The sequence below is a fragment of the Oryzias melastigma genome, linkage group LG12, assembly GCF_002922805.2.
Source record: "Oryzias melastigma strain HK-1 linkage group LG12, ASM292280v2, whole genome shotgun sequence".
NCBI classification, from domain to species: Eukaryota; Metazoa; Chordata; class Actinopteri; order Beloniformes; family Adrianichthyidae; genus Oryzias; species Oryzias melastigma.
In genome coordinates, this window is record NC_050523.1 from 21336929 (window position 1) to 21364733 (window position 27805).

General features: G+C 40.2%; 3 protein-coding genes across 6 annotated transcripts in view; 2 read left to right on the forward strand and 1 right to left on the reverse strand.

The window, feature by feature from the left end:
* Positions 1–2030: 2030 nt before the first annotated feature.
* LOC112141655 (protein SET) lies at positions 2031–7765 on the forward strand. The gene is made up of 8 exons (XM_024264789.2): positions 2031–2298; positions 3689–3746; positions 3825–3967; positions 4089–4192; positions 4275–4388; positions 4501–4671; positions 5671–5799; positions 6660–7765. The coding sequence occupies exons 1-8, from the start codon at positions 2238–2240 to the stop codon at positions 6678–6680; spliced, it is 801 nt and encodes a 266-aa protein (XP_024120557.1). The 5' UTR covers positions 2031–2237; the 3' UTR covers positions 6681–7765.
* Positions 7766–9380: 1615 nt separating this feature from the next.
* On the forward strand, positions 9381–16539 carry dync2i2 (dynein 2 intermediate chain 2). Its single transcript, XM_024264788.1, has 9 exons — positions 9381–9732; positions 11447–11698; positions 11777–11886; positions 13044–13201; positions 13449–13558; positions 13626–13796; positions 14592–14824; positions 14917–15074; positions 16241–16539. Exons 1-9 carry the CDS (start codon positions 9655–9657, stop codon positions 16477–16479), a joined length of 1509 nt encoding a protein of 502 aa, XP_024120556.1. The 5' UTR covers positions 9381–9654; the 3' UTR covers positions 16480–16539.
* sptan1 (spectrin alpha, non-erythrocytic 1) overlaps positions 16527–27805 on the reverse strand; it is a 33042-nt gene continuing 21763 nt past the window's right edge. For 2 of the 4 annotated variants that reach the window (XM_024264786.2, XM_024264784.2), the window contains 22 exons: positions 26965–27127; positions 26737–26751; positions 25945–26076; positions 25722–25859; positions 25541–25645; positions 24237–24445; positions 24048–24168; positions 23835–23956; positions 23632–23764; positions 23331–23429; positions 23096–23255; positions 21721–21797; positions 21425–21634; positions 20096–20392; positions 19901–20013; positions 19779–19796; positions 18551–18605; positions 17586–17782; positions 17456–17509; positions 17239–17385; positions 17010–17157; positions 16527–16936 (listed from right to left, as the gene is read on the reverse strand). In XM_024264786.2, coding sequence (XP_024120554.1) covers positions 16811–16936; positions 17010–17157; positions 17239–17385; positions 17456–17509; positions 17586–17782; positions 18551–18605; positions 19779–19796; positions 19901–20013; positions 20096–20392; positions 21425–21634; positions 21721–21797; positions 23096–23255; positions 23331–23429; positions 23632–23764; positions 23835–23956; positions 24048–24168; positions 24237–24445; positions 25541–25645; positions 25722–25859; positions 25945–26076; positions 26737–26751; positions 26965–27127 — 2839 coding nt within the window. In that variant the 3' untranslated portion in view covers positions 16527–16810. The remainder of the gene's footprint in view (positions 16937–17009; positions 17158–17238; positions 17386–17455; positions 17510–17585; positions 17783–18550; positions 18606–19778; positions 19797–19900; positions 20014–20095; positions 20393–21424; positions 21635–21720; positions 21798–23095; positions 23256–23330; positions 23430–23631; positions 23765–23834; positions 23957–24047; positions 24169–24236; positions 24446–25540; positions 25646–25721; positions 25860–25944; positions 26077–26736; positions 26752–26964; positions 27128–27805) is intronic. The other 2 variants (XM_024264787.2, XM_024264785.2) reach the window with 1 other exon arrangement.

Consider the following 27805-nt stretch of genomic DNA (forward strand, 5'->3'; position numbering starts at 1 on the left):
CTCTTTCACGTCTATCACAGGTGCTCAGGGTGAACCTGCTCTCGTCTGTGAAAAGTACAGGGCGCCAGTGGTGGACTTGCCAATTCTGGTGTTCTTGAGCAAATGCCAGTGGAGCTCCACGGTGCTGGGCAGTGAGCACAGGGCCCACTACAGGACGTGGGGCCCTCAGGCCACCTTCATGAAGTCTGTTCCTGATTGTTTGGTAGAGACATTCACACCAGTGGCCCTCTGGAGGTCATTCTGTAGGGCAGGAGCAGTGCTCAGCCTGTTCCTCCTTGCATAAAGGAGCAGGTATCGGTCCTGAGGGGTTGAGGACCTTCTACGGCCCTGTCCAGCTCTCCCAGAATAACCACCAGTCTCCTGAAATCTCCTCCATGTTCTGGAGATTGTGCTGGGAGAGGGGGAGGTGTCTTCAATTTTGAAAGGAAGTGATGAACCTCTAACGTCTATTTTCTTTTTATATTGAATTTCAAATTATGCCACAAAAATAGTTCATTTGGATTTATCATAATATCAGTAAGATAAAAACAAATCAGTGTCCTATTTTTCTAAAGGGTGAAGTGAGACTTTGTGGCTCCTACTGTGAGAAATTGATCTGAATGGCTTTTTAAGTGTTAAAGGTACTATAGCATCCCACAAGCTCCCTGCTCCGCTCCTTCTGATGAATCCTCTTGCAGACAAATAGATCCTTGTACGTCTTTATTTTCCTTGTCTGACTCAAAACTATACGGCTGGATGGCTCCAATATTGTCGTTTTGTTTCACTGGTAATGTTAGGTTGGGTGTGTGAGGGACTGTAAGCTAGCGAGAGAGCATGTTAACAGATGGATGTTGGGGAGATAGGGCAGGCTTACTCCTGCCAATGGTCCTGCCCACAACTCAGAGGTGAATTTTGAATAAACTACGTCACTCAACAGAAGCTATGTCTTGGAAGTGTCTCAGGTTTTTAGATTTTGGCTAAAAATTGCATAATCATAACTGAAAGACCACTGGGAACACTTTGAAAATAAATCAAAATGATTGAAGAGATTTAAATAGGTATAGATGTTTTTTTTAATTTTGCAATTAAACAAAAATAAATATAAAATTGGTTTTATGTTGATGTTTGTACCTCCACATTCTTTAGACATTTGGAATCTTTTAAGTTTAAAATATACAGAAAGTATAAAAAATAAAACTTCTAGTAGTGCACCTCACTTTTAGAATAGACTTAGTATACTTGCAGTACACGTAAATACACTACTTTTTGCTGGGGTTCATCATTCTAAATTGCAATTTATTAGTGTTCTGACACTAATCGTTGAAGTTACAACTTTGAACTCCCTGCTGAGTGAACTGTGGAAAACTCTCATCAGGTTGGTTCATATGGCCATTCCCAAACAGGATTTATAGCACATATAATTATGTCAGACTTAAATAAACTTCCTGATCAAGGTGCAAAAGCCAACAGACACCTGTATGAAGCTTACTATCAAACCAAGGAGACCACAGAAGTAGAGGCTCATGTTGTCTGTCGAGGTTCAAAATTGAAAATTAACCAATTAACATTTTTGGATTATCGCTACCAACTTAACTCTGATTTATTAAATGTAGCACAGTGGTTAACGCTCGGCTCACAGACAGAAGGCCCCGGTTCAAATCCTGGCTGGGGGACCTGAAACAGAACCACCAATGAGGGTGCATGTGTGGGTTTTCTCTTGGGATTTCCTTCCACCATCCAAAAAAATGCTTCATAGTTAAGGCTCCGGCAGCCCTGTGACCCAGAAAGGGACAAATCTATATAAAACATGGATGGGTGGAGTTAAATAGTCATCAGAGCCTGTTATCCAGCTGTCATAAGGCAAATAGTCTTTCAAACCTTCAGCATCTGTTTGTTAAATTGTCAAAATTATTAAATATATTATTTATGTATTCACTACTGTTAACAACATATTTTAATAATTATTATTTTTGATGATTAAAAATAATATATTTTTCTGATTTAGTTGTAGTAATTTAATTAATTTGTTGCGGTTATAAATACATCGTCATCCAGTCCACTGGGGGGCAGTAGAGTTCAGTGCTGCTCTTTGTCGAGGCGGTGAAGTGGGAAACCAGCGTGCAAGGTTGCGTCGGTTTCTTTTCTTTTTGTTGTGGGCTGACAGCTTCGCACTTTGCAATAAGGGAAGACAGCGTTAGTCCAACAAAAGGGCATTTTTAACCGACTCGGACGTAAGGTGTCGCAGGAAACGATCAACTATGTCGGCAAAAGCCAGCAGGAAGGAGAATTCCAATCACGACGCAGCGGACGAGACCTCTGGTAACGTGAAGGAATGGCGGTTATCATCATGCACAACGCCATTTTCATGTGTTTATCGTCATTTGAATTCCCCGTTCTAATTTCTGCATGGTGGCGTGTTCTTTTGTAAAGTGCACGTGATTGTTTTATTTTGCCACACGCAGACTGGTAAATGTATCCCGAGCGGGGCATTTCAGACTTGTAGCGGGGGCTAAGCCTGCATCCCGCGTTTAGATGTTAGCTAGCGTGTAGCTTAGATTAGCTTCGAGCGTCATGCAGCGTGAGGGGCTAGCATGCTACACGCACGCGCTAGCTACAAGCTGAAGTTGTGACTGGAGAAAGCCCGTGTTTTCGGAACCGTGTTGCATATATGCATGTTTAGTTGTTCAGACATTAATATTTGATAGGTTTTTTATGTTTTTCCTCAAAAAAGAAGAGTTTGGGAGGTATTCCAACCACTCCTAGCGTGGCGTCTTATTCTCTCGACGTACACTTAACTTTACATATGAGCACGATAGAATTGGTAGAATGGGTTTAAATATATTTTTTTTTATGTAAACAGACTTTTTCCTCTTAATTAAATTTAAATATTCGCTACGTTTTGTTCAGTGTAGTAATGCGTTTTGGGATTGTGGTGTGTTTTTGAGTGTGGGAAGCGGCGTGTGTCGAAACGCTAACTGCTTTATTCAAACCATACCGCCTTAGGGACAACAGGAAGCCGTGAAGAGTGGCGGGTTCGACCGCGGCTGAGGACTGAAATCGACTAGCTAATGCTAAAACTGATGCTAATTCGTGCTTATTTATTTATTTTATTCCACACATTAAAAACATACTAAATGAAATTGTGTTTTTAACATTTTCTAATAGCATTTTTCTGATGGAGAATATGTATAAAGAAAACTAAGCTCAAAAATGAATCTTTATTATAATCACTGTGATTAAGGGTAGGCAAAAATGGTGGAAAAAAATAACATTTGTTACATAGAAAATAAGCAGCCAATGCTAGGTTGTGAGTGCAAGGGCATGTAAACAGATGGGTGAAGGGAAGGGGGGCTGACTTGCCCAGAGGCAAACTTCTAATGTTTTTGGCTAAATCGGCATAATCGTAATTAAGACTAAATTGCATGATGTTATAATTAATTAAAATATGATGGGGACTTTAAAACATGTTTCAAGATGCAATTCCCCCTTTGTAGTTTTAGCACGCACTAATGCACTCTTTTGGACACCAACAACTCCTTAGCTACCATAAGAACTTACAAATGACATCAATGAATGTACTCTCATCTGATCATCTTTTACTAATATTTTAATTTAGCTGTTTTACACGAAACTCTTTTAAACTTTGTTTTTCATCTTTAAAAGTTTGTTTCCAGAGTCACAGATGATTAAAATGTTCTTGTCTTTCCAGAAAAGGAGCAGCAGGAGGCGATTGAACACATCGATGAAGTACAGAATGAAATTGACAGGTGAGTTTGAACGTTTAGATTTTACATTAAAGAAAAAAGAAAGTTTTTCATTACTCATTTGTGTTTTCTGTCCACCAGACTGAACGAACAGGCTAGCGAAGAAATTTTAAAAGTAGAGCAGAAATACAACAAATTACGGCAGCCGTTTTTTCAGAAGAGATCAGAACTCATCGCCAAAATCCCAAATTTCTGGGTCACGACGTTTGTCAACCATCCACAAGGTAAGTTCGAAAGACTTCTGTTTTGTTAAATTCGTTAATTATTTAGTCTGAAATCTATTTTACTCACTTGTTTGAAACTATTTAAAGCTCTTGTTCTGATATTAATCAATGTTTCTGATAGTTTCTGCTCTTCTGGGGGAAGACGATGAGGAAGCACTCCATTACTTGTCAAAGGTGGAGGTCACAGAGTTCGAAGACATTAAGTCTGGATATAGAATAGATTTTGTAAGTTTTCCAACTCACTTTGTTGTTGCACATTTGGAATATTCTAAAATTCTAAGATATTTTTTTGTTCTGTTTTTCTTAGTGTTTTGATGAGAATCCATACTTTGAGAACAAAACCCTCTCCAAAGAGTTTAATGTGATCGAGAGCGGTGATCCCATTTCCAAATCCACCGAGATCAAATGGAAAACTGGAAAGGTGAGTCTAATGCTAAAGTTGTGTCAATACGTTTGGACACATACAGTGATTATCCCAGTTATTGCTAATTCAAATCTGTATTGAAAACGTATATCTTGATTTGACTCTCCAGGATCTGACAAAACGTTCGGCGCAGACGTCAAACAAAGCTGGGAAAAAGAGGCAGCACGAGGAGCCCGAGAGCTTCTTCACCTGGTTTACTGACCACTCGGATGCAGGAGCGGATGAGCTGGGGGAAGTGATCAAGGACGACATCTGGCCTAACCCTCTGCAGTACTATCTGGTGAGATGACGCTAATATCAGTGTTTCAAAAGTGGAACGTGTCACCTTCATTTTGCTTTACTTTCGTACATGGTGTTGATGAAATCCACAAATTAGAATTATACATGCTTTTCACACTTTTCTCAAAAATTTTAACACAAGCAAGCAAGTCCATTATTATAGTTCTCATTTAAAAGATTACATATATTTGGTAAGATGAACACATTGTCCCATCTTTTTAAGCAGTGTATGTCTTGTCGGCGCTGTTAAGAAATACAGTTAAAGCTGAAACGTATTGGTCCGGTAAACATTGGTGACGCAAACGGTACCAGTCTCAGTACCTCATCCATCGGAACAAATCAATGAATTAGACCAAACAGCCTGAAAATAAATCTTGCAGTTCCTTCAGGTGTCCACAAGGGGGCAGTACTGTATCTCTGACCAGTAAATAAGTTGAAGCCTACAGTCTCATCAGGTTTCTGTAATGTGGCTTAATCTCCTCACCATGCTGTGCATCCATCAGACACTTTATGATTGTTTTTTACACCAATTATTAATTTACTACTCAATGGAAGAAGCTGCTTTAGTCATTTCCTCCTTTAGTTTTCTGTTTTCTCTGTTCACTTACAGAACAACCACTTTAAAAACACCATTATCCTGATAGATTTGTTATAAATAAGTGATTTTGAACATGCTGACTGTCACTGATGGCTTTGACTCTCTTTACCCTGCATTTTCCTTAACTTCTACTAAGGTTGTGTTGAGATTTTAACTGCAGAATATTTCCATTAGAAATGGCTCACTGTTGTGCTGCCGAGATGCAACTAATCAACTTGATAACGTTTGTATTAAACATTTCAAATTTTATTTTATTTTTTGTAAAATGCTTTAGTACCTTTTGGTCCCCTTTATTCTGTTGTTTTCTTATCAGTTTCTTCATTTTTTTAACTTTACTTTTTACTTGCTGCTCTAATTATATGGGCTCTGTAAGTGTAAATGCTTAAAAATAATTTTTTTAAGGTCCCAGACATGGAGGATGAAGAGGGTGATGGTGATGATGACGACGATGATGAGGAGGGCCTGGAAGATATTGATGAGGGGGAAGAAGACGAAGGTGATGATGATGATGGGGACGGCGATGATGGCGAGGTAAGGAACTTATGAGGCGCTGTGGCATACAGGAACATTGGGTTGTCGAATGATTTTTATTTGGTCCACAAAATGTGTCACCCTCACTTTTAAGCCTTTATTAAAAGACGACTATAAATCTTTTTACTGATAGCTGACTGTTTTCTGTTACAGGAACAGAAATGATCATATATTATGTGTGCACAACAACTAAATTTCTTTAATTTTTTATGTGTTGAAAAGTATGAAAATTGATTTTGTAAAGCAACTTTTCTGCCCTTTAGTTAGATGAATTAGATCTACTCATTATCACAATTTCTAATTAACTTTTGCACCTTTTGCACCAGAACTTTAGCTCCAGTTTTGACATTTTTTAACTCAACTATACACACAATTGTCGTAATTCAGAGGGATTCTGAAGCAGTGAAACGCAACATTTTACAAAGGGGAAGTTCTCAGCCAATCGACTGATTCTATTGAGAAAAGCAGCTTTGTGCGTTCTCGAACGCTTCTCCATGGTGCTCTGAGCAAGCGGGGAGTTGCTTTTTAAGAATGTTTTTACTTGATGCTAGCGCATGTCCACCTCCTACAGATGGAAGAGGTTTGGTGTGAGCTGTGCAAATCTCTTATTAATTTGTAATCCATGATCAATTTCCAGTCGGTTGGTACTTCTGTCTATTAAAGGGGACATAATCCATTTGTCACTACTAAATCCAAGTCTAATTGGTCAAAGATGAACCAGCATTTTCATACAGAGCCAGAGAACGTCTTAAAAATGGGCTTAAACACAGAGGATTTGACCGTTAAATCTCCGGTTTTAAACATTAGCTTCAAAATACTGTTTCTTTGTCTAACTTCTCTTTTTCCTCTTTTTTTTTCAGGACGACGGAGAAGAAGATTGAAGATTTTCTCTAAAAACTTTCCTGTTGTCCCTCTGTGGTCATTCTACAGTTTTGGGGAGCAAAATGTATTATTTAGGGTGGGTGGGGTTTTGTATTTAAAGAGGAGAAAGGAAAAAAAAAAGGTCTCTCACCTTTTGTCAGGCTGTTTGATGTCTTTCGCTGCGGCATCAGCCTGTTTGAACAGAGAGATGGAAGGGACTCGCGGCTCCGAAAATCTCCACTGTCATTCTTTTCATTTTACAAAGACATGCAAAACATTAAAGATAAAAATGTAGCATTCTGCACATCATCCTGCGTAGATTTAATGTACCATCAATAGCAATTTGTATGTACAATAAAAATATAATTTCTGTTCAAGTTGGAAGTTCAATACAGATAAGCCATGGTGCAGTGATAAATGAATCATAGCATCCTTAGCAACTTTTCTATATAAATATATACATATATATGTATATTATTTGTCCAATGGTGGGGAAACCATGATTTAATGGCTATATTTTCCTTTTGTGACTTCTTCTTGTACTAATGATTTCAAAAAGCACCAGCTAGTTCTTTGGCTATCCTCAATGTTTTGTTTACGACTTCCCTTGCTTTTTTCCAACATGACTAGACTTCTTTTGTTTTTTAAGGAATCTAGTTTTTCAACCACTAAATTTAATATGGTTATTGTTACAGTAAAACCTCCCTATTTTAGAGCTTCAGTGTATATTTCTTCATTGGATACACTAGTCTGCAACATTTCTCCTGTTCCACTGGAATCCTCTTCACATCAAATTAAGTGTACCAGTTGCTTTGTTACAATAAATGCAAACACTTTTTTTTGTTATTATTATTTGAGTCCCAATTTAGTGTTGATCATTTTTAAAAAGTGTTTTTAATGTTTTTCATGTTCTTTATCATTTGTAGCTCCTAGAATGGAGTGATAGCTTGACAACACAATAAAATCCTGTTTTATTGTCAAGTTTGGTGGATGTTATTAGCTCTGAACTGTGCATGTGTAAAGATCTCCCCTTTCTGATAACGGATATAGTAGATCCCGTCTGGTTTAAGCTTGTTTAATAATAAACATTGTGGCTTTTTTTTTATGTTTTCTCTACAAGTGATTATAGACTCACAAGAAGCATTGATGTATGTTGCTTCAGATGCGAGGGCATTAGGATATGATGATTTACTCATGTCTTTTCTATAGCAATCTGGCTCTATTCTCGTTACTTCATGATGACGATTACTTTATTTGTAACCTGAATAATAGATGCCTCCAAACCAGATTAAAAGCTGTTTGAATTTTGTCAGATGCTGTAAATAAACTTCTACATAGAAATCAGTGAAATGCCGATTGATGTTCAAATCTTCTTTAGAGGTTAAGATCACCTCAAAACATGTCACTTTCAGAACATTCATATTAGAGTAAGTTATTTTGCTGAGGAAAACCTTCAAAATAATGAATGAATGTCATGAATTAGATAAAAATGTTTCAGACTTTCTCATGAGAAAACCTTATTACACTAATTTGAGTCAAGATTTGTTTTGTTTTTTTCTTTGTCATTCTATTAGGAATATTTTTATGCATCCATCCAACTTCTGCTCATTAGAGCGAGAGCACCATGGACAGCAGTTAAAACAAAGATGCCCAGACTTCCCTCTCTTCCTCCAGCTCCTCTGGAATGGATGCAGAGATGTCCCCAGATCAGCCAAGAGAGATTTATTTTTGTCTCCAAAAGGGAAACATATTTCAGATGCATAAAAATGCTTATCATTTTTCATTATTACAGAAGAATCGTCCAGGGCATAATGTACCTTTGTTAAGCAGAAGCTGGATAGGCTCCAGCAACCCTGTGACCCTAAGAAGGATTAGGCAGGTTGGGGAAAATGAATGGATGGATGGAATAATACAGATTGGGCACTTGTATTTTGTCTTGGTTAAGTTTAGGTTTTAATGAGATGAATGTTATGAATTACTTATGTAGGAGTTTATTTGAATTATATTTTAAGGACAAGCCAAGCAATATTTCAAACTTTAAAACTAAAATATAAATATTTCAGTTAAATATTTACTTAAATATTTTTCCATGAGTGTTTATGTTTTTCCCTAAATGAATATTTTTTTTGGCTTATTAGTACATTTCTTGCAACATTTTCATACACATTGTAGCAAAAAACGTGAGTATCGTTTTACTAATGTCTTTTAAAATTAATTTTATTGATAAATCGTCAGATGTAATTTTGCCCTGATATACAAATATAATCTCAATATGTAAATGTGTTTTATCTGCATTAATAACAGTCATCCTTGTCACAGTTTAATTTTTTTGCAACCGTTTTGCGAAAAGAAATGTTCTAAATAAACATAATTTTTCTTTTAATGATTAATTAACAATTATTTATTAAATTGTTTTTGTTAATGAAACATCTGTTTTCATTCTAGATTATTATAATCAACACTAACTTCTGTTGTTATTATTTTGGTCAAAATATATCTTTATTTCGATGTATGAGAGATGCATAAAATCTAACATATCTGGCTTTTCACTCACTCTTAAAAATAAACATTTTAGATATATATTTATTTCATATTCTGCCTAAATATTGTCTAAATTTCCCCCTATCCATAATAAAAACAAAGCCCCACTCCGCCATAGCTGAGTTTGATCTTCGCTACCCAGAATGCATTGCAGGCTCAACAACAAAGGCTGGTAAGAAGATAGAGCATTTTTGAATAAGTGCTCTTTTTAGCATTATCATTTTTTTTCAAAATTGTTATTACTTATGAGTAATAAGCATAAAGAATTATGACTAAAGGGGTTAGTTTAGTCCGTGAAACCGGAAGTGACTTGTCAGCCTCCTTTTTTGGGTAACCAAGGTAACGTCGCTTTGTGGCAAAATGGCGGCTGCAGCGTCAAACAGGACTGTACCCATTTAGCCTCTATCTGCCCGTTGTTTGTTGGATTTTTCCTTATTATGATTAAATGTTAGCATGTTTAGTGACGAAACCTTAGAGTCTCTGACTGTTGAGTCCCAGTGGAAGAAATCCCAGCTGGGAACATCCCACTCGGTGAGTTTGTTTCCTTTACTGCTAGCTAGAAGATGGCTATAGAGCCTTCCCAAAACTTCAGAAATTCATGGAAATGTGTACTTAGTTCCATTCATAAAATTAAACTTTCTTAGGATTTAGATCCAGAAATCACTGTTTTATTGATTCAAATTTTATATTTATATAAATCGGGCTTTTAGCTCATAAATCCACAAAAACAGGATTCCAGAATATTAGAAAACTGTCGAGAAATCACCTTTTAATTCTCACTTTTTGCAGAAAGATAACAGAGATTCTGATAGCATCAACATAAAGTGCTTTCAAAATGATATGCCCATCTTATCTCCTTTAATACTGTGGTCAGGGCAGGAAAATTAAATCTGGATCTTCATCAAGATCCTCAGCAGAAGGAATCCTGACCTCCTCTAACATTCTGATGGACTATTGCAGTCATTTTGGATCGAAGAAAACAATTTATCAACACCAGCGCCGGACATTACAGCCCAAATCATGCCTGAATGGAGATTTTACTCTGGACTTCCAGGAGTTTGGATTCTGCTCCTCACCTGTCTTCTAAAGTCTTTTATTCCCAAATGAAAGACACACTTCCTTTCATCAGAAAACACTGATGATCACTGACCAACAGTCCAGTTCTTCTTCTCCTCGGTCCAGTTGAGACGTTTTCTTTGTTGATCCAGACTCAGAAGTGTCTTGATCCGAGGAACCCGACAGTTGTAGTCCATCAGCTGAAAGTGTCTGCATCATTCCACGTTTCCTGGATGTCTGCAGGTTCTTGAACCTTTTGATAATCACCAATAAAACTGAACCAGTTTAATGACATGTGGTGAATCTGTGCTTTGAGTAAAGTAGATGATTCGTTGGTGAAACTCAGTTTTCAAACATTCATGCTCTAAAAAATTGGAGCAGTTTTCTCCAGAAAAATTGTCGGTAAGTTTGTTTCCTTTTTGCGGATTTCATGAGCTGGAACGCCAATTTATGTACAAATTTACAAATAAATACTCGAAATCAATAAAACATTGTTTCCTCAATCTATATTTAATGCAAGTTAAAAGTGTTAATATAATAATGGAAATAAATACACTTTTACTTGATATTCAAATGTTATAGAAAAGGTCCAACTTTATGTATACAATATATGTAGATGTATCACATTCAGATTTTAACTTGAGTCATGCTATATTTGGTGCATTAATAGATAAAAGTGACTAACTTTGTCTCAATGTAATTCTTTTTATAGACAAGTTTATTATCTGCACATAAAAAAAATACAATTTCCTTCAAATTGTATAACATTTCATACCAAATTCAATGAATAAATAAAGTCTTTGAAATTATCAAAAGGACTAAAACATATTGAAATGGAAAATACTTCCATCCTGTAATTAATGCGTTTCTCTTAATGATTATTTATTGTGAATTAAAAATATTTTGTCTCTTTTTCTTGCGTTTTTTTTCAGTATTCAACATATTTGTAAAAAGAAAAATTTAATTTAGATCAAGAAAGGTATGGAACTTTTTTAATTAAAAGTCTAAACTGAAGGTTTAAGGCTTTTTTAAGCTAAGTGATTCATTTATAAGACTAAAAGCAAGCACAAAGACAGGAATTGAAGCCAGCAATAACAAAACTGAAAACATGATCTGTAATGTTTCTGTAATGATAGATTTGGGATGTTTTAGCAGGTTAGGAACTCACTTTTTGTCTTCCATGTGTTAGAAAAGCTGTCAGAGCAACCCCGTGCACAGTGCAGATGCATCAGTCCAGACCGCCTTTACCTCTGACAGTGATGCACAGACAGAGGAGCAAACAGAGCAGAACCTTGAACTAAACTGGGACCAGCCGGCGCCGCCCGGCCTCGTCGACTTCCTTCAGAAAGTTGAGGACAAGATCATCCGAGAGTTAGTTAAAAACGCCAAGAGCCACGCCTTCGATGGATTTCACGCAAACTGGGAGGATCACAGCACGGGGGTGAGCCGTCCCACATTCATCAGTGTATTACTGTTAAATCTACATGACAAGCTCTTGATGTTACTGTCATGATTGAAGGTTTCACGCCTCCACGCTCTCCAGTATCCCAGTGCTCAAGAGCGAGGTCTTCATGTCACCAGTGTGAGCTGGAGCTGCACAGGTTCAGGGGTTGTCTGTGCCTACGGTCGGTATGTTGGTGTTTGTCTGACACGTCCTGAAAGATGAGACTTTTAAAGGTTTTCTAGTATCATCTGGGAGAAACATCAACGTCACTTCTGCTTAGTACATGTGTTTCAGCTCAGACGAGAAGTTCTGTTGATCTGCCTTCATTCTTCACTGGATTTCTGTTCTTCAGGGCAAATACAGTATAATTGAATAGAATGTAGTGTAGTGTAGTACAGTACAATGGAATAGGGTGTACTGTAGTATAGTATAGCATAGTATAGTACAGGGGTAGAGAACCCTGGTCCTCGAGAGCCACCTTCCTGCATGTTTTCCAATATACTGTGCTCTGGCATGTTCTTATTGGCTTATTGGAGTTAAGGCACATCAGATTGTAAGGCAGATTTAAAGAAAGCCGTAACGTTTGAAAAGTGCACTAGAGGTGACTTAAGTAGCTTTGATTTCATTTTTGTTTGTTAGATTTTACACATTTCTGCATTAATACATTGAGATGATCCTTTGTGACACAGGATGTCTTTTATTTTGAAAGGATATCATGTCATCCTGTGTCACAAGTTACGAACCATTTATTATTTAAAAAAAAAGCTGTTTTCTCTTTATATTTAATTTATGCAAAAAAGAAAAAAAAAACACAATTCATTTAAATGTATCATTATAGTAACAGTAACATAACTCACAGAACTTCTTCAGTTAAATTATTTTAAATCCAAGTTGAAAGCATGAGAGAAATATTATTTTTTTTATTATTTTATTAAATAAAATATTTTTATGTTTTAACTGTTTTTTGTCACCTTTTGGCCATGACTCGTATGTAAAAGAGATTTCTTAAACTCAATGGGACTTCCTGGTTAAATGAAGGTTAAAAAAAAATAAATCATAAAAATAAATAAAAATCTGTGTTTTATTTTTTATCAGACTTTGTGGCTCCCACTGGGATAAATCAATCCGAATGGCTCTTTAAATGTTGAAGGTTGTTCTACTTACAGTAATTATCATTCTACTATTAGTCATTATCAGAGTGTTTAAAATTTCAGATGTTTCATAATCCACAGTTCTGATAAAAGCTGGAATATTGTTTTTTAAGCTTTTTCTGACCAAAAAGTGCTTCACTGTTAGTAAGCTACATGAAACACAGTTCAGGTTTGAGTTTTCTGCTGAACAGGACTGACGATGGAGACTGGAGCACAGAGAGATCCTGTGTCTGCTTGTGGAATCTGGACCAAAGAGGCCTGCAGAGCAACCATCCAGACCTGATCGTAGACGTTCCCTCAGCGGTCACAGCGCTGTGCTGTCACCCCACCCATCCTGCCCTCATCGCGGGTACATAGAAAAAGACAGGAGGAGGTCACAGTTCTGGATCAGTTGGACAAACACTTCAGTTTTTATTGTTTCAACATCCCAATGAGGTATTTATTGTCATTTATAAATGGATGAAGCGGAGGCCTGTTCAGGCCTCCGCTTCATCCATTTATAAATGACAATAAATACCTCATCAGGCATTATCGTTACTTAAACAATATGAAACTTTTATCTTCCAATGCTAAAAACAGTCTGTGGTGTCAAACAGGAGGTCTTTACAACGGAGAGGTGGTGGTCTGGAACACCAGCCAGACTCAGGATCCCGTCTGGGCTCAGACTGGCATGTCCTCCGACAGCCACAGAGAGCCGGTGTACCAGGTACAGGACTACTCCCACAGACTAAAACGACAGTAAGAATTTGAACCAAACTCCCCCGTGTGTCCAGGTTTCCTGGGCGCCCCTGCAGAAGAAAGGAGACTTTGGGGTTCTGAGCGCCTGCTCAGGCGGGAGAGTGCTGCTGTGGCTCGTGGACTCGTATCGGACCAGGCTGGTTCTGAGTGACGGATATGCTTTAGCGAAGCAGCAAATTCCACACAGCAGCAGTGTTGGTCTAAAGGTGATTGTGAAGTGTTCTTCCACTCTATAATAGATTTATCCGAGGTTCATTTTTAGTGTTTTCCACATAATCTTCTCATTGTTCTACTATTGAGCCCAAAACTTCTAAAAGAAAAACCTTTTCAAAGGTGTATCAATGTCAAAGACCCCAGTGAGCGGGAGGGGGTCTTAATATGGAGAAGATTAGATAGTTATGAAGGAGCCATGTTATGGAGGGCTTTGAAAGTGTAGAGAGGAAGTTTGAATTGAATCCTGAAAGTAACCGGGAGCCGATGCTGTAGAACGGGAGTGATGTGATGGAAGGAGGGAGTTCTGGTGATGATGCGAGCAGCTGAATTCTGGACCAATTGTAATTTATTTAGAGTCGTATTAGGAAGACCAGTCAGGAGAGCATTGCAGTAATCGAGGCAAGAAATAACGAGACTATGAACCAGAAGAGAAGGATGGACTTGATACCAAGACATGAACGTCTTTGCAGGAGGATTTTAGTGAGATATGGTATCAAACTCAAATCGAGGAGGATGAGGGTGGTGATGAGTCCAGAATCAGCTGCTAGGAGAAGATCATTTGTGATTTTTAGCAGGGCAGTTTCAGTGCTATGCTGGTGGTGGGAACCTGACTGAAAGCTCTGTGTCTCGCTAGCGTAAATCTCCAGCGCAGCAAAGCTGTCGTGATGTGTTAACAGTTCATTCATTCAAACTGAGCATTTCTGCAACTGTTTAGTTGACAGCGATTTAAAAGAAGAAATACTTACCCGTTTTGTGTTAAGCGAGACCTGCTCTTGTGTTGCTCATAGGGTCGTGGCAGCAACACTGTGGGCGTCACCTCCCTTGCTCTGTCTCCGTGGGACTCTGACACCTTCCTGGTGGGGTCCGAGGGCGGCCTGCAGCTCAAATGTTCCTTCTCCTCACGAATGCCGGCGGCGGTGCCTTCTGAGGGCCTGAGTGTGGCGCTCAAAGCCCCAGCAGTCTTTGCGTTCAGGCCCCACAGCGGCCCGGTGTATTCCCTACACTGCTCCCCTTTCCACAGGTGAAGAATCACTTATTTTAAGCATTTCTTTTTCACACGCAGTCACTCGTAGATGAAATAAAATCAATAGATTTCTGCTGTTGTGTTTACAGAAACCTGTTTGTGAGTGCAGGCACTGACGGCCTGGCACACGTGCACTCTCTGCTGCAGGCCGACCCGCTGCTCTCCCTCAGGGTTTCAGACTCCTACGTGTTTCAGGTGCAGTGGTCTCCGAGCAGACCGCTGGTGTTTGCAGCAGCCAGCGGACAAGGTATATGTGGATGAAAATAGAACGTTTTTATGAGAAAAGCCTCAATTAAATTTATTTGTTGAAGTGTTTGACAAACATCAAATACAGTTTATTTTCCTTTTAAATTTTGGCTCGTTTGTAAGGAACACACAGTTACTGCTGCAGTCCCACTCCGATCATCTATTTTCAAAGCATTCCCAGTGTTTTTTTAATTATGATTATGTTGTTTTTAGGTCAAAATTAGGGCTGTGAACATTAAGAGAAGAATTAATGCGTTAATATGTATTAACGCAAATTATTCTAAGAAACAGTCCTTTGCTTTAACGCCGTGCGTTAAAACATTTTGTCGGGTATTAACCCACTTATACCACGGTCACTTACGAGAAATAAATAGTAAATCTTTTTGTTAGTACTTTATTCTTGCTATTTTTTTTGGTTTATAATTTCTTTCACAAAATTTTGGATTTTTTGATCCATGTTCTGTGCCCAAAAACATTTTACCTGGTAAAACACTGCGATTAATCGTGATTAACCACAACACAAAAGTGCGAATAATCCGATTTTTTTTTATAATTGATAGACAGCAGTAATTAAAAATAAATGTTCTAAATGTAGAGTTTCGTGTGTGATTTCATATTATGATCATTCATAGATGATAAGTGGTTGGTAAATACTGAGTCTAAAAAAAAAAAATTAATCTCCATTAATTTATTCCAGTTTGCGATTAATTTTTTAATCTATTCCCAGCCTTAGTAAAAATCAACAAACCTGTGTTGTTTTCTAGGACATAGATTCTGCAGGAGTTCATTAGAAATTCACCTTCAAGTTGTGGGTGGAGCTGTTGGCATGGCCCCTCCTCCCTGTTGCTGAGAGCTCTCTGTTTACATGCTCACCTGCTAGCTTACAGCCCCTCACAACCTAACATTAGCGGTGCAGCAAAAATGGTGAGCAATATTGGAGCTATCCAACTGTAGAGTTTTGATCCAGATCCCGGCTTTATAAATGTCCATCAAAATAACAAAAATGCTACAAGAACTCGTTAGGAAGACTAAAAACAGGATTTTAATCCAAGAGGGTCACCACTGTAATTATATGTTCAAGTGTTGTTGGATCAAACCATTTTTGAAAGCAAAGAGAGAATAACTTCATCCCACACAAACACTAACTTGCTAAAATTATCTTTCTAGGTGACGTCCAGATTTTTGATCTGGGTCGAAGGTCGCTCAGACCGGCCGCCACCATTCAAGAAGGAGGCGCGGACCACGCCGCCACGTGTTTGGCCTTCAACCGTCACAGGCCTCGGGTGTTGGCGGTGGGGAGAACCAATGGAACCGTCAGCGTTTGGCAGCTCAGCGCCGACTTGGTTGAACAGAACCCCAGAGAATGCAGCCAGCTGGAGCAAATAGCCAATCAGGTGGCAGAGTGACGCCTCTCACCCAAAGATGGGAAAAAAAATAAAAATAAACCAACAGGTTTCCAGTTCTAACCATTTGCGTTTATTGAAGCACACTGCAGTCATTAAGGTGTTATAATAGTTGTTAACATCATTAAAAGCACAAGCTAAAACGGCTAAAACAGTCACGTTCAGAAGCAGAGGGGTCACTAGGCTATGATGAGACGAGGTTAAAGGTGAGATAAACGGACGTTACAGATACTTCAGTGAGTTTCATGTGCCACTATCATGCAGTTTCAGCTGTGATGACGTGTGTGGGGGGGAAACGCTTCCTGATTGGTCACTGGGGAAGGGGGGCGGGGGATCAATTGACAAAAAGCGAGCGAGTGAATTCAACAAAGTCGAACGCCGACGGCAGCTCGCGGCCCTTGGCGTCCAGGTACGGCTTCATGTGGGACAGGCAGTAGTCGGCCTGCTCCTTGGTCAGGTTCTGGAAGACGGGAGACGTGGATCAGGACGGTTCTGGTCACGGTTCTGTATGAAGAGTAACGAACACCACTCACCTGGTAGAGCTCCTCTTTAGTGACGTAGGGTTTGTTTTCAGCGCTCAGAGCCCGGAAGGCACTCTCGATCTCCTCACTGGACTTCACGTTCTCCGTCTCACGGCTGATCATGAACGCCATGTACTCCTGCAGCGACACGTTCCCATCCCTACAGAGACACGCGCTCCAGAACTTAGATTATCCAGACCTGGTTTCATGCGGGATGAAGACATGACAAACAGAAGCAGACCTGTTTGGATCCACTGTGTCCAGAATGGCTTCAAACTCCGGATCGGGCTCTCCTTCCTCCACCATGGGTAGGTCGTATCCCAGAGAGCGCAGACACGACTTGAACTCCTGGTGGTTCAGGCGGCCGGACTTCTCCTTATCAAAGTGTCTGAATGAAACAGAAACAGGTGAGGATTCATTCCGTCCCAAAACTCCCCCACAAGTCCCGCCCCGCTTACTTAAACATCATGCTGAACTCCTTGAGAGCCTCTTCTGTCACTCCGGTGGTGTTTCTGAAAGCAGGATGAACAGAAACATGAGCACAGGTTCCCTTCAGCACCTCCTGAACGTCTGAGCTGCCAGCCGCACCTGGCTTGGATCTGCTGCTCCAGGTTGTGCTGCATCCTCATGCCCAGCTGGTCCAGTTGGTCCCACTGCTGGGCCAGGCCCACCGTGCTGTGCTCCGTGTACTTGTTGTCCAGGATGAGGGCTTCTTCCATGGCCGCCCCGAGGTCTTCAATCTTCTTCAGCTGGCTGCGCATGGCGCGGATCTCCTGGTGCTTCCGCTGCAGACGTCCCAAAGGAGGAAACAGGATTTAGCTTCACTGATCTTAATGACATGATTCATGGTCAGGCCAAACGATTTAAGGTCAGGGTAAAAAAAAAAGAGTTTGTTCATTTTTTAAAATCCTTTTATGGATAATTTATTGTGAATTTAAATTTTTGGTTGTTTTTGTACTCCCCAAACCTTATTGTCATTGTAAATATTTACTTAAATACAATTAATAACAACGTAAACAGTGTTTAGATCAAATGCAAATTGTGCTTCTAATTTAGTGAGCTTCAGACACCATGCTCACTACTTTTCTTTTGTTTTCCCAATGCCCGGATATGACGTCACCAATTTCACAAAGTCAAAATCGAATCAGTACAAACATTTCTCGAAGTTTATTTATGGTTCTGCTGTGTTCCAAAGGTGAAATTGTGGATGTTTATTCCAAAATTACATTTAAACATGTTTTTTTTGCTTGAAATTGTGTGACCCCAATGCATTGTGGTCTATTTGCTAATCTAGTGAACATCAATGCATGCTAGTTTTTCACAAAGACTTCTGGGAAATTTCTAGTGCGCTCGATTCTGGAGTTAGTGGATTCAGACAGCAGTAGAAAATGGTGAACGTGCTATATAATGAGTAGGGGGGGATTGGGACATATCTCCAGAATCCACCTGGTGATTACATCATCAACGTCACAGGCTAAAGGCGAGTTCCCGATTGGCAAAGACGACGTGTGACGTAAACCGAAGTTCAGACATCTCTGAAAACATCGTTTTACCTTAGTGGCCTCCAGCTGGGACTCCAGTGTACCGGACTCCTCCACCATACAGGACCTGACCCAAACCACAAGAACCAGAGTTAAGGTAAGAAGAAACAGAAAAGAATCAGCAGCATCTTAAGACACATTCTCTGTGTTTACTCAGAGGATTGTTTGTTTCTGCAGTGAATTTGTATCTGTTACTTTAATCACAAAACCTGTTCCCCTCTAGAGTGTCTTTAAGCTCAGTTACATCTGTGCTAAATTATCCCACTAACCCAAACCATGCTGGGTTAAGGCTGCAGCACCCTTAGTGCAGCCAGTCAGCGGTGAACTGTGAAGGTCAGTTGTCTGTTAAATCATCAGCACACGTGCACAAACCCCCAAAGATCTTCATGTGTGCACACAGTGGAATCCACGCAGGGTGCAAACCAACACGTCTACGGCTTTAAAGCAGGATGATCTCCACCGGTCCATCTGCGGTGTGTCTAGTTGACAAAAGAATATCCAACATTCGTCCCTCCACAATGCAATCTGTTTGCATTTTCAGTCAATTGTGTCAATTTTACAGCAAAAAGAAACAAACAGGAAACGGATCGGGGTTTCAAAATAAAAAGGTGACGTACTAACACTTTAACACCACAGATAACACCGACCTCCATTTTAGCAAAGATGATGAAAGTTTTATTTTGAAAGTACGAAAATATATAATCATTCCTGACAAAACGATGCATTAACAAGGGCTCGGTGAGGAAGGAGAGGAGACGGGGCCACAGGAATGGACTCGAAACTGGATATTTTTTCTCTTCATGACTGGGCCGGATTTTTATTTTTATATATTTATTTATTTTATTGACTGGGCCGGATTAAACGATTTAGAGGTCTGTTTGTTTGACACCCCTGTCATGAGACGGACATTTGAGACACACTGCAGCCGGACCGGTGTAAATCCGCCGTAACCCTGAGGAGTGTTAGTGCACAGGTGCTGGAAACAAGATGGTCCAGTCTAATTAGGATGAAGTGGATGAGGTCACACGGCCTTCGTGGGTCAGAAAAGCCAAAGAAACCAGAGCAAAGCCTGAAAAAGATTGACCTTCCGGAAAGATCATCAGCTACTTGGTACTGATAGACATAGATAACCCGGCGATACGCTATGCTACACAGAGAGTGGACACCAGGAGGAAGGAGCACAGATTAGAATTAAGACTCAAAACTAAAAATTAAGATGTGCAAACAAAGTGATACTAACCCGTCCAGAAGATAAGTCCTGATGAACAGAGCGATCCGGAGCACCAGCGAGAAGAAAAACAGATTAGTAACATCACCAACCGGGCTGATCGACTGCTCCTCATTTCTATACGGTTTCTCTACCTGGTCTCCTGCAGCCACTGGTGGAAGGCGTTGGCGTGCTGAGCAAACTCCTGGCGTAGTTTGTCGTTTTCTTCCTGCCTCCTCTGCTCCTTCTGCAGCTCCAGCTCTCGCTCCTTTTAAGAAATGAGAAATCAGGAAATATATCTAAAAAAAATATGTGTCGCTACAGTCTCTAAAAAACCAAAACTTTCATGCCTTGATATTCTTCTGCAGGTTCCTCCAGGTCTCCTCCAGGGCCTCCATGGTGAACCAGGTGTACGGGTTGGATACGACCTGGTAGCTCTTGATCTGCTGGTCCAGCTCCGCCAGCTGGTTGAAGTCGGCCTGAGCCGAGCTCAGCGAGGAGCGGAAGGCCTCGTGGGCTTCACGCAGCGCCCGGATCTCCTCCAGAGAGTTGCACCTCACCGGGTCGGTCAAGTCCTCCTCTGCGTTCTCAAACCAGCTGTTGAAAGACGACGCCTTCTTGGCAAACGTCAGGAACAAGTCCTCGACCTGCAATCGAGAAGATTGGATTAGCGAGGAGTAGGGCTGCTACGAGTAGTCGACTAATCGACTGTTAAAATAGTCGACGACTAATTTAATATTCGATTAATCGTTACTTTATATTATATGGAGTTGGGAGTGTAGTAAAGTTGAAAGTAATATTGGCATCATGTTAGCTATTTGGACTATTTGGGAATTTATTTAGGTATTTTTTAGGCTTTTTTAGAGTTTAGCTAATATTCCAGCTTTGTGCCAATTGCTTTTGGCTAATTTAGGCTTTTTTGTTTTTTAGGCTATTTTGGATTTTATCAAATATTTCAGTCACATGCTACCTATTTTGGCTAACTTGAGCTTTTTTTTTAAATTTTTTTTAAGACATTTTGGAATGAAGCTAATATTTCAGCTAAATGCTCGCTGTTTTGGCTAATTTAGGATTTTTTTTCAGTTTTTCTTGGCTAATTTAGAGTTTAGCTAACATTTCAGCTGCATGGTAGCAATTTAGGTAATTAAGGTTTTTTTTGGCTATTTTGGAGTTTAGCTAATAATTCCACTATATGCTAGATGTTTTGGCTAATTTAGGATTATTTTTTCAGTTTTTCTATGCTAATTTAGAACTTCAGCTGCATGCTAGCAATTTGGGGTAATTTAGGCTTTTTTTGTTTTTGTTTTTTTAGGCTATTTTGGAGTTTAGCTAATAATTCTGCTATATGCTAGCAGTTTTTGCTGACATATGTTTTTTATATTTTTTAGGTTAATTTGGCATTTACCTATTATTTTGGCTGGCTATCAGCTTCAGCTTTTTTAGCTATTAATTTCAATATCTTCAGCCATCAGCACTGTCATCACATGCTAGTGTGAATATATCTAGATTTTAGTTAGTTTAAGCTAATTATGGTTAAGATTTTTGTTTTACATCCACTTTGTGGATGACTCGACTAGTCGTCTAATTGGAAAAATAATCGATGATTAGTCGACTACTAAAATAATCGTTTGTAGCAGCACTAGCGAGTAGCATGTGGCACGAATAAAGTGACCCCTGACCTTTCTGAAGTGCTCCTGGGCCTCCAGAAGCTTCTTCTTTCGAGCAGCAGAGTTGGACAGCAGCTGGTTCCAGCGTTTAATCAGAGCCGCGTGGCGGGCCTCGATGGCTTTAGACTGGACGTGTTTGGCGGTGAGCAGCTGGTCCTTCAAAGCTGTGATGTTGGTGATGCCCTCCTGCTGGAAGGCCTGCAGGCCAGCGTCGAATGTCTCCTGGAGACCAAAAAAAAAAGAAAATGTGACGGCAAGGAACTGACTAACAACACAGAGGACGGATATCTGGAAAAACGCGGTCTCACCTGTTTGGTGAGCAGAGTCTGCACTGAGGAAAGATCTCTGCCGTAGTCGTCCGTTTTCAGGCTGTTTTCCTTCTCACCTGAAAACAAAACATCAGTTCTGAGATGAGGAGAAAAAACTCATGTCAAGACCATGTAAAAAAAAGAAAGACCAAAACATTATATCTAGAAAAATTAATAATAATCATTAATAATCTCTTGCTAATCGGAGCCAGATTTCAGCTCAGGTGAGAATAACAAAGACATTCGTGGATCTAAAGGCTTGTTTCTACCGAGTGGTTCGGTATGGTAAGGAGTTGTACAGTACTGTCCAGTTACTTCTGGCGAGCGTTTCTACTCATTTCTCCTCGCTTCCACTGAGCGGTTTGTTTTCACAGTGCATGCATGGTGTAGACCGTTAGCATACCGGCAGCTCATCCTGTACCACAATGTAGCCAAAGATGGTAGGGAACATTCGCAGTTCCAGACCAGCCCTTGCTGCTGTTTGCTGCCATTTCATTCTAAACTCGTGATTAAAAGAGATTAAAATAGTACACAGGAAATCGCTGATTGTAGTTTGTATACTTCAAGCTTTCTCCAACTGCATTTTTCATCTCTTGCTTCTCTACGAAGTCAATGAAATACTCAATGAAACTTATGTTTCATTGGAGTGAGTCTTTAAGGAACTTATTTAAAAGATCAAATGTTGACAAATTAGACAGGCATTTATAATCACTGTTTTGGAAACAAAAATGTTAATTCATTTTCTAAGAATAAATGCTAGTTTTAGATTTCATGATGATTTATTATAATTGTCCTGAGATCGTTTTCTCTAGAACATTTTGTTCTAAAATTAGTCATTTTCACTTATACTCCAGTTTTTTTCATTATGATCAAAATAAACTACATTTAGGTTAATAAAATGTCAAAGTACAAGCCATTTGCTTAAACTAGTAAATACATACCCATTATTGGGTTCTAATACATTCCATTTGAAGTCATTCTAAGCTTTTTTTTTACTTTTTGAAAGCTTGTGTGGAACTCCTCGTTTCTAAATTTGTTTTCACTTTTACTTTTTATCAATTAAAAATGACTTTCTGAATGATCAGATGATTTAATTTTTTTCTAGTGGTTTTCTACTCAAGATTTTCTGTTTTTAGGCGACCTCTTCCTGAATATAGTAGAATGTTGACCTGTCAGATGTTTTAATCTCTCCACCCTTCTGAGAAACCTCTAATTCTGCAGAGGTTTTACTATAAAATAAGTCGCCCATTCACTTTCTCTTAGCATTACACATTTTTTGGCTAAACTTTAAGAACCCAGTTTTGTTGAAATGAACGGTAACCGTTTACAGTCTGACTGGATGTTGGATGAGACCCACAACGGTCCGGTTTCCTACCAATCCAGGACTCCACCACGTCCGCCTTCCAGTTGAACTGCAGGAAGGCGGAGTTCTCGTCCAGCTTGGCCTTCCTCTGAGCAGCGGCTCTGTCCAGCTCCGACACCTTTCCTCGCAGAGCCGCCATCTTGGCACTGATGTTATCCACGTGGTGGTTGTTCTGTTGTCAAACACGGACCATGAGTGTCTTGTTTTTGTTGTGATGGCGTTTGACCTGCGTTCTGCTCTTCACTACCTTCTTGATGAGCTCCTCCCCGTTGGCACAAACGTCGCTGACTCTGTCGCGGTGAACGGTGAAGTCCGTCTCAAACGCTTCGTGCTTTTTCAGCAAACCCTGAAGAGATGGATCCAAACCGCTTATTTACAGAATTATGAACACTTTTTAAAAGAGAAGCTTTGCTCAGCTTCATGTGTACTTACAAAACTGTTTTCAAAAACTTTATTTTTAAGAGCTTTTTTAGGGGAACCTCCTTTGATTTGGGGACAATCCTTTAATGTCCCAACAGACAGTTTCTATAGTCCGACATGTGCAGTACCTGTACAGCAGCCAGTGTGTCTCCATAGTCCTCACTTCCCACAAGATTCAACTTCTCATTAATCCATGCTTCTTCCTCCTCCACATTCGCCACAAACTGCTGGTACTCCAGCGACTCCTCCAGCCTCTTCCCCCTGAAGACGATCCCACATTTGTAGACTGGTTTCTGCATGTGCAGAGCTGTCTGGAGTCAACAGGACTCACCTCGCTCCAGATAAGTCCTTGAGCTCCTTCCAGTGGTCCACGAACTGGGCCAGCCTCTGCTGGATCTCCTCCTGTCCAATGGTGTTGTCGTCCGACAGCTTCTTCCCGGTGTCCAACACTGACTGATGATGCACAAAACACAGCGATAAAGATCTAAGACGGTGATGAATCTAACAGAAACGACTCGCTATGATGCCAGAGGTCAAAGGTTACCTGGATGGCTGGCTCATGAGCTCCCAGCTCAGCCTCCAGTCTCTTATGTTTCTTCCTCAGATTCTGCACTCCTGTCAAATCACGTCCGTAGTCCTCCGAACCCACGAGTAACTTCTTCTCCCTGACGAAGGGTGCAGTGTTTACATCCCCCCTCCAGAAACAGACGACAAAGAAAGCAGAAACACGTACTTGATCCAAGACTCTTCGTCATCCAGGTCCCTGAAGAACTGATGGAGGCGGTGGGACTCGTTGAGCTTCGCACGGCGGCCTGCGGCCATGCTCTTGATCTTGGTGAAGCGTCCGTTCACGGCGTCGCGCTTGTCCTTCACCTGGGTGGTGTCGAAGGCGTTGCTGGCCATCAGGCTGTCTGCCTGACCGTTCAGATCCTTCAGGCGATCCTGGAGAAGTTCACGAAAAGACCCGTTAATATAACGTTGTAACGACTCTAAAACCAACGTTAGAGACTCTTCTAGGACGCAGAATGATTCACAGGATTCTGTTCTTCAGAGAAACTGGACTTAAAGGTTGATTTCTCATCTGAGAAGCTTCTTCAGTTATTATATTTAGGTCATTTATGAGCCGATTATCTGTGGGGGGAGAATTCTTCCAGTTCCTGGATTTTGATATGAACTAAATTAGTGGCCGTGTCCAAATTCATTCAGTACTCCAGGTTAGAGTCAAAATCTACAATTACAAAATCCCTGAAAATGTCCCTTAGGATGAGGAGTGAAACATCTAGAGCAGAGGAGGGCAAACTTTTTGATTTGTGGGCAACTAAAGGTTCTAAAATTTGACAGAAGGGCCAGACCGGTAGCAAACGTGTGGCGTGTTTTGGTAATCTGCCTCATAACAGAAATAAATGAAATGGAATTTGGTCAAAGACATGATAATTTGATTAAAAAATAATATATTTTAAAACAGAACATTTAATATTTTTTTCATTTTAGAGTCAACTGCACCAACGGGATCATGTTTCTAAGAGAACAAGACAAACTTAAAGAAATGCTGCATTCATGTGCTGTTGAAATGACCGTGAAAATGTCTGTCCGACTCAGAAATTACACATGAACTTTAAGAAAAGCGACAAATCTTAAAAAACGAAACAAAAAACAAATGCAGAATAAATTTCTGACCTACACAGATATCAATGTTTCGATATTGCACCATCTATGGTGAGACATCAGAAATAAAAACGGGATTATCAACATATTTTATTCTAGTTTCACAGGCAAGATTAAATAGTTTAACTCTGGCCTCTGGGCCTTAGTTTACCCACCGCTGTTCTAGAGGAAACTTTTAAAGTTCAGTTGTCATGAAGAACAGATTCCTGTGAGACCCGGGTGACTGATAATCTTCACATATCTGGGACAATATCATTTAAAGAACAATCTAAAAATATATATACTAATGACACTGGGATTCCAAAATGAGGCTCTGGATGTTCTCTGAAATCCAGCTGCCCCACATTCAGGAAGTGAAGATGGTCTGCACACCTCATGGGCAGAAATGTCTGCTTCCAGCAGCTGGTGTTTCTTCAGCAGGTTGTTGACCGAGGCCAGGTCTTTGCCATAATCTTCAGAAGCAAGAAGGGCTTCCACCTGGAAAGAACCAGAGAATCTTTAGTTTCACCACGTGTACCCGGGCGTGGCGGTTCTGTTAGACGCTGCCTCTCACCTCAGAGAGCCAGAAGTCAAAGTCTTTGATGCCGGTGTTGAAGTTCTGCTGCTTGTTGGCCTCCTTCAGTTTCTGACTCTTTTCTGCAGATTTGTTGACGAGGAACTGCCACTGCTCATCCAGAGCGTTCAGACGAGCCTGAGGAAAACAGAGCTTAGCATTCGCTGGACCAAATCAACATACATGAATGAACGAAAAGGTGAGAAAAGCAGCCGTGTGGTACCTTGACTGCATCCTCGCTGCCGGCGCAGCCTCCCCTCTGGATCAGGGCGTTTCCTGTGTCGATGACTCCACGGATCCGGTCTGCGTTGGCGTGCAGCTCTGCTTCAAATGCCTGATGTTTCTGATGTTTGCTCTAAAAACAAACCAGGAATCACACCAGAACCAGGTTTAGAACCACAGACATGCTCACAGCGTTTTATTCCACACAAAATGCCAACAAAATNNAAAAAAAAAAAAAAAAAAAAAGTTAATTGATCAGAACTGATGGTCAAACAGACTTCACATTTGAGGCATCAAACACAAATTAGTTACAAGTGTTTGAGTCAAACACAAAAGAGCACAATGCAAAATGATGAGACGAGCAGCAACTATGATGCACATGTACAAACACAACACAAATGATTTGTCACACAGCAGACTATGAGGAACACACTGGAGGACGAGTCTAACAAGCTGCTGATGGTTCAGTCCATCGTGTGTGTGCAGCTGCTCCAGAGCATGCTCAGAACCCGAGTTCTGGTCACGAGTGGATTCTGAAGCATCAACTCCCCTCCAAGACAACAAACAAAAAGGAAGCACACACAACAAACTTCCAGGAAAATAAACAACCTAAAAAGGAACCAGAATTGAACTAAAAGGTTTCTAACTCAATTAAAACCCAGCAGAGAAGCTGATGAGGGACAAACTCAAGCTGGAGCAAACATGGAGTTCTAGGTCACGTTTACACAAACAGCAGAGACATGTGACGACCGTCTGCTCGGTGGTTAGTCAGCGACAAACTACTCAAACTTACCAGCAGCTTGGAAAGCTACAAGAGAACAAAACAGTGAGAGAGAGATTCAGTCTTTGGACAAGACAAAAACGTTTCATTAAGAACTACTGCAGGTTCAGAGAAGGTCACGATTCACTCCGAGTCTCATTTACTCATCTGTTCACTCAAAAAAACGTGAGATTCCACCTCAGGATCTTCCAGTGGGAAGCCCTGCGGCTCCAAAGGTCCTACCAAAGAACCTGTGAGTACCTGGATGTTGGTGGGATCCTTGTAGGACTCATCAGTGGCAGTCTGCAGCTTCTCACTGATCCAGGCCTCGATCTCGTCCACGTCCCGGCTGAACTGCTGCAGGGTCTGGGATTCACCCAGCTTCGACCGCTTCTCGATCATCTGGGCCTTCAGCCGGCGCCACCTTTCACACGTCACAGTGTTTGGTTAACACAGATTCTCTCACTGGGACTGGATGATCGCTAAGGTTATGTCCCAACTTCCTCATGACTTCTAACCCCTAAAAGACTATACAAGGCTAATTTCTTGCAGTCTTGCTTTCTTTGTGCAATTTTAAAGGATTTTTTTATTTTAACAGAACATTGTGTTCTGCATCCTGATTGGTTTCATCGAAGGCATCAATAGTGGGAGTGTCATCTGAATTTGAAGACACTTTTTTTAGGCCTGGCTTAATAAAATCAATGAATCAACTTTAATAGATCTAAGTTTAATAGATCAATAATTGATTCATAAAAATATAAATCGACTTAACACAAAAAGCTAAAGTCCATTAGCTTGATGCTAACGTTTAATAGGATTTCCCATAGGACGGCTAATGCTAATGCTTGGTCGACGTAAACATACATTGCTGACCAACATCTTTATAAACTCACTGCCATGAATTTTATTAATGTTTATTAATGATTATTCACGATTTCTAAGAAAATGTGTCTAAATGTGTAAACCGCGTAAACTAAAAATCGAATTGAATTGAGTCGATTGAAAGAATTGAAAAAAATTGAAATCAAATCGATCCAGGCTCTAGTGAATCAAGTTAAATCGTTCCTGTAAACGATAATCAATACCCAGCCCTACTCCCCCC

Bases quoted from the DNA above. Each gene is read 5' to 3' on its own strand.
- LOC112141655 (XM_024264789.2), top strand. From the start codon at position 2,238: ATGTCGGCAAAAGCCAGCAGGAAGGAGAATTCCAATCACGACGCAGCG. The intron at 2,299-3,688 runs GTAACGTGAAGG...TTGTCTTTCCAG, and splicing joins CGCAGCGGACGAGACCTCTG to AAAAGGAGCAGCAGGAGGCG. The intron at 4,389-4,500 runs GTGAGTCTAATG...TTGACTCTCCAG, and splicing joins TCAAATGGAAAACTGGAAAG to GATCTGACAAAACGTTCGGC.
- dync2i2 (XM_024264788.1), top strand. From the start codon at position 9,655: ATGTTTAGTGACGAAACCTTAGAGTCTCTGACTGTTGAGTCCCAGTGG. The intron at 13,559-13,625 runs GTACAGGACTAC...CCGTGTGTCCAG, and splicing joins ACAGAGAGCCGGTGTACCAG to GTTTCCTGGGCGCCCCTGCA. The intron at 14,825-14,916 runs GTGAAGAATCAC...TTGTGTTTACAG, and splicing joins CACTGCTCCCCTTTCCACAG to AAACCTGTTTGTGAGTGCAG.